This window comes from Morone saxatilis, unplaced genomic scaffold (assembly GCF_004916995.1).
Source record: "Morone saxatilis isolate NCDOM2014 unplaced genomic scaffold, NCSU_SB_2.0 Contig10, whole genome shotgun sequence".
NCBI classification, from domain to species: Eukaryota; Metazoa; Chordata; class Actinopteri; family Moronidae; genus Morone; species Morone saxatilis.
The window spans coordinates 11,644,079-11,648,742 of record NW_023339652.1 but is presented as its reverse complement, the minus strand read 5'-3'; the positions used below and the strand labels follow the sequence as shown (position 1 = coordinate 11,648,742).

General features: G+C 43.2%; 1 protein-coding gene across 1 annotated transcript in view; it reads right to left on the bottom strand.

Annotated features, from left to right (window-relative positions):
• Window positions 1–4,664, bottom strand: part of dock4b (dedicator of cytokinesis 4b) — an 84,152-nt gene that overhangs the window by 14,131 nt on the left and 65,357 nt on the right. The window contains 4 exon segments of the mRNA XM_035680857.1: window positions 23–134; window positions 1,138–1,259; window positions 1,450–1,569; window positions 1,994–2,077. Of these exon segments, the coding sequence (XP_035536750.1) occupies window positions 23–134; window positions 1,138–1,259; window positions 1,450–1,569; window positions 1,994–2,077 (438 nt within the window).

Genomic DNA, 4,664 nt, shown 5'->3' with positions numbered 1-4,664 from the left:
GAGAGAGAGAGAGAGAGATTACCTGCATGTTGAAGACTTCATCCGAACTCTCGGACTGCCCTGTGATATTACTGACTTCATTGGACGCCTGAGACGACAGAGACGATGAGGAGTAGCGGTTCACCGCAGGGTAGCTGAGGGGTCTGAGGGTGAGGGGAACACAGAAAGAGAAGGTCACGGTGGCTTTTGGTAAAGAGAGACAGATTATGGTATTTTGTTTCATTAGCTTTCACTCACCGAAAATTCAGCATGAGGCGGACAAACGTAGAGGCATGAAGGAAAAAACACAAACAGAAATAGAAAATGTCAGATTATAAGAAGATAATCAATGCAGCAATCACAGCATTTCATCAAGCACTTGTTTGCCAAAAAATAAAGGTTAGAGAACAAACTCAATGGGATTTTCAAAGGAAGGTTAAAGCAGAAGTCTTTACCAAAAAAAAGATTAAATAATAGATGTAACCTGGTTTTGTGTTGCAACAGAGTACAAAAAAGAAATCAAAACTCAATAAGTAAAACGCAAAATGTCACTGGGAGATGGAGGTAATGTGTGTGTCTGTATTTTTCTGTGTGGCTGTGCCTCCTGGGATTAGACTGTGGAGGCAGAATGTCGCAGGTAGACAGAGTGGCAGGGTCACTGAACACATCAAAACACACACGCATACGCACGCACGCACGCACACACACACACACACACACACAGACAGTCTGCCTGCTGGCCTGGCAGCAGCCACACAGACATATCCCTGTGGGTGCCAGCCAGCCACCCCCCTTCCTCCACCTATTGTATGCCCAGATGGAGCCACGCCGGTAAAGAACGGAAGGAAGAAGAGAGCAAAGGCACAGAGCGTGGTGTTTGAGGTAAGGTGGGGACACAAAAAAGTAAAAAAGAAAGAAGAAGAGAAGGGTCTGCAGTGGAGGACAGCACATCAAGAGAAAGCGAAGAAAGGTGAGACAATGTGAAGCAGAAATTTAATAGTAAGATAAAAGAGCTTTAGGGTGGTTCATAAATTTCAAACATTAATATATAATAATAATAATGATAATAAAGACAAAAGAAAGATGTAGATGTATCATCACCATCATACTAAAAATTAAAGAAAACAGACAAAAACTTTAAACAAAAGAGATCGTCACCTCCGCCTGGCAACCCCTCTGCCACCGTCTGGGCTAATGATGTTGGGCACAGAGTTCCTGCATGTTCGCGGGCTCCCGTTGGTGAAGTGCACAGGACTTGCGCGCACATAAGCTGGAAACTCCTGGGGTGTTGAAATTGGAGAAAAGGATGTGCACATGATTAAACGCTTCTTTGTGTCAGCGTGAGGTATGTAAAATAAAATACACACAAATGGAGATGAAGGAAGTGTGTTTAATGAGTGGGTGGCTTTCTCTTCAAAAGACTAAAGGGACCCTTCACTTGGAAGGATCCCAGCGGTTTTTCCGGCTTACCTGTATGCCAAGACTGGATTTCATTAGATGAAACTGGTCCACTAGCTTCTTGTGGAGAGGCCTCATGTCCTGGTGAATGAATTTCTCATGCACAGCCAGGCCGTACTCCAGGATGTGCGCCTGCAAAACAAGAGCTGGCTAACATCCCCGTTTTTTGCAATATTTACTACTACTAATACTAACTATAACTACAGTGAGAAAAATGAAATATCTGGAAATAATACAGGTTATATCAGCAAAATCTCGCCTGATAGATGTACGAGAGCTGAACTAATAAATTACCTAGGTCAATATATTAGCCGACATTAGCTTATCGCAGATATATCAGTATCAGCGTATATATCAGCGACACAGGTAGCGGCCTCGAAAATCCAGTATCAGTCCGGCTCTGACATAAAACTCAAGCTCCGCCTTCTCGCTTGTTCGAGTGCTTTTAACAGCACCCAGCTTCCTCCCATCCTTCCTCTGCAGATTGCGAAAGCTCCAGAACAAGCGAGTAAATGGACAATCACATGCTGTTTCCTTTTTATCTCTTATTACAAACCTGCTCAAACATGAGTTCTCTCAGTCGCCCGATCTTCTCGCCGTCCTCTGGGTGATTCATAATGTAGTCCTTCACGAAAAAGGCCTGTGTGGCGACAAAATGCAGAACATCTGTTATGCACACACCGGGAGCTGAAGCAGGAGGCTTTCTGCACTGCAGAGCTACCTGAATCCCCGCTGGGCTGACACAGTGAATTAGCGTCCACACGTTTTTGTTGAATCCTTAAAAAAAACATTCATGAACAAACTGGCAAATGGCCAAACAGAGTAAACTAACATCCAACTCAAATGGAGTATAATACTCCTAGTTTCTGTGTTGTGATATTAATATCAAGTTCAGGGACCAGAATAAAAGTACACAGTGGCTAAAAATAGAGAAAGAAAAACACTCCAATGCCAAATGAATGTTAGTGGAATCAAAGGACCGATTTGATGTCACTGCTTCCTGTTATAGATCATGACTCTTCAGAAACATCACACTTCTTGATTCTGGCTCACAGACTCCGTTTTTTGTTTGCTCTCCCAGACATTTTCTTCAAAAAAAAATGTGACTCAAAGGAGAAACAGATAAGATGAAAAATGCCCTGGTCTGCTTTGAATGACGATAAACATTTCTGTGGCATCCATACATTAAAACGCCAGTTCCTCACTGTTTACAATGCCATCAGCACTTGTGATGTGTCTACAGATTATGGTAAATCCTTTTCAATCTGCATCAGAGTACACAAAGCGGAGAGACGACGAGACGATGAAAAGACCCGGCTCATAATCTGCATTCAAATCTTCCACAGAGGGGAAATGCGCGCACAGAAGAAGGGGACTGAAAGGTAAAGGGGAAGTTCACAAAAAAGATCAGCACGGTTCCTCTCCCAAGGACACAGCTGTTTATCTCCAAAGAGACAGAGCCAGATGACAGTTAAAGAGAAAAGATGCTCAATGCTGCTTCAGACATGTCACACACACACACACACGTCCTTATCAATGAATGCGACTGTGGTTTGTCTTTTTGACTATGAACCCACAAGAAAACAAGGAATATTATTCTCCCTACCAAGATGGCATATATTAGTATGCACTGTACGTGATATCACGTTACTCTATTATTAAACCATGCGACACAGATGTAGAAGAAATTAAACATATTTTATTGCATAAACGTTATTACGCTCTTTATAGTCGATGTACTATAAAAGTACATATGCAACAGTGCCAAGGTAGTAATTCTAAAGTGCTGCCTTCAGCAGGAAATTCCTACCAAGGACTGCCGGAAAAGGCAGCAAAAAAAATAATCGATAATCTTCTACGAATGATGGAAATTCCTCGTCGGGCTGCAGGGAGTGAGGCCTCGCCATGGAGTGGCTCAGTTAATCATTAGAAAAGTCCAATTAGAGATGGAACACTGAGGGGAGGGGAAATAAATCAGACAGCATTCCCCCTCGAGGGTTTCAGCTCAAACTAAAGCAATAAATCTGAATATTAATAATGACAATTTCTACTTCATTTGTAGCTGAGCAAACCTCCACAGCTGTCAATCGGCATTACGCGGGGAAATTAATCGATTTATGGCGCGTCCACGGGGTGCTGCGCGCGATATTCTGCAAAGAACAATGACTGTCGATATCAGCGACAGCGTGTTTGCTGCAGGAGCTGCCCCATCTGTGTCCTCCTTGTGCAAAATAATTGAAATGTGACATTTTCTATTTCGTATGGTGTGAAAATAAAAATTAGAAATGGTGGAAGGAAGTTGGTGGTCATTTTGTACCCAGAAACACGGCATTTGTACGTTTATATACTAAGAAACACATACATAACTCTGCCAACGGTGTATAAAGGTAAAGGGCTGCTGTAGAACTACATTGGAAGCTGAAATAGCTCCATATGCTATCATTTTTCAAACAAAATAATGGCAGTAAGGGTGGGAAGCACTTCAGCGACCCTTGCCTTTGTGGTTCTATCAAGTATCCTACAAACCTTAATAGGCTACTTCTTCACGGAGACACACTCTTCTGAACAAACCCAATATACACTCAAAAACACACACATACAGTATTATACACCCCCCCCCCAACCCACACACACGCACGTGCTCCCAGTGGGAAAGGGTGGTTGCTATGCGACACAGAGCAAGTCACTGAGTCCACTCAGGGTAAAAACAATTTTCTGAGTAGATTTGTTGACGTCTTCCTCTTCAAATGTGCTCTTCCTGGTTAAGAAATTGTGCTGTGCTGTTATCCTGCAATTGTCTGCCATAGAGGAGTTTTTGGAGAAGCAGTAGATGCAAATGTTTGGCAGTGGGATTGACCATATTTCAGTCTTTCTCTACCAATCTGTGTGTCTGTCTGCTAGCACTTCAGCGTATAATATAGCAGCTGCATAAACACTCCCATCTCATTCATTCAGCTATTATTAGCCATCCATGTCTCTCTATAATCCTTCCTCACACGCTTATATCTGCCATTTTTTGACCTGACCCCTCTTTCTCCGCACATCCATCCATTCATTCATTTACCACACCCCCCCATCCATCCACCCATTCCTGCGTCACCCTTCAATGTAACTTTCCCCCTGCTTCCAGCCCCCCCCCCCGGCTCTTCGTTCATCTATCCATCCCATCCATCCATATTAGTCAAACCTTCACCCAGCCATTCGTGCATCCATCCATCCATCCATCC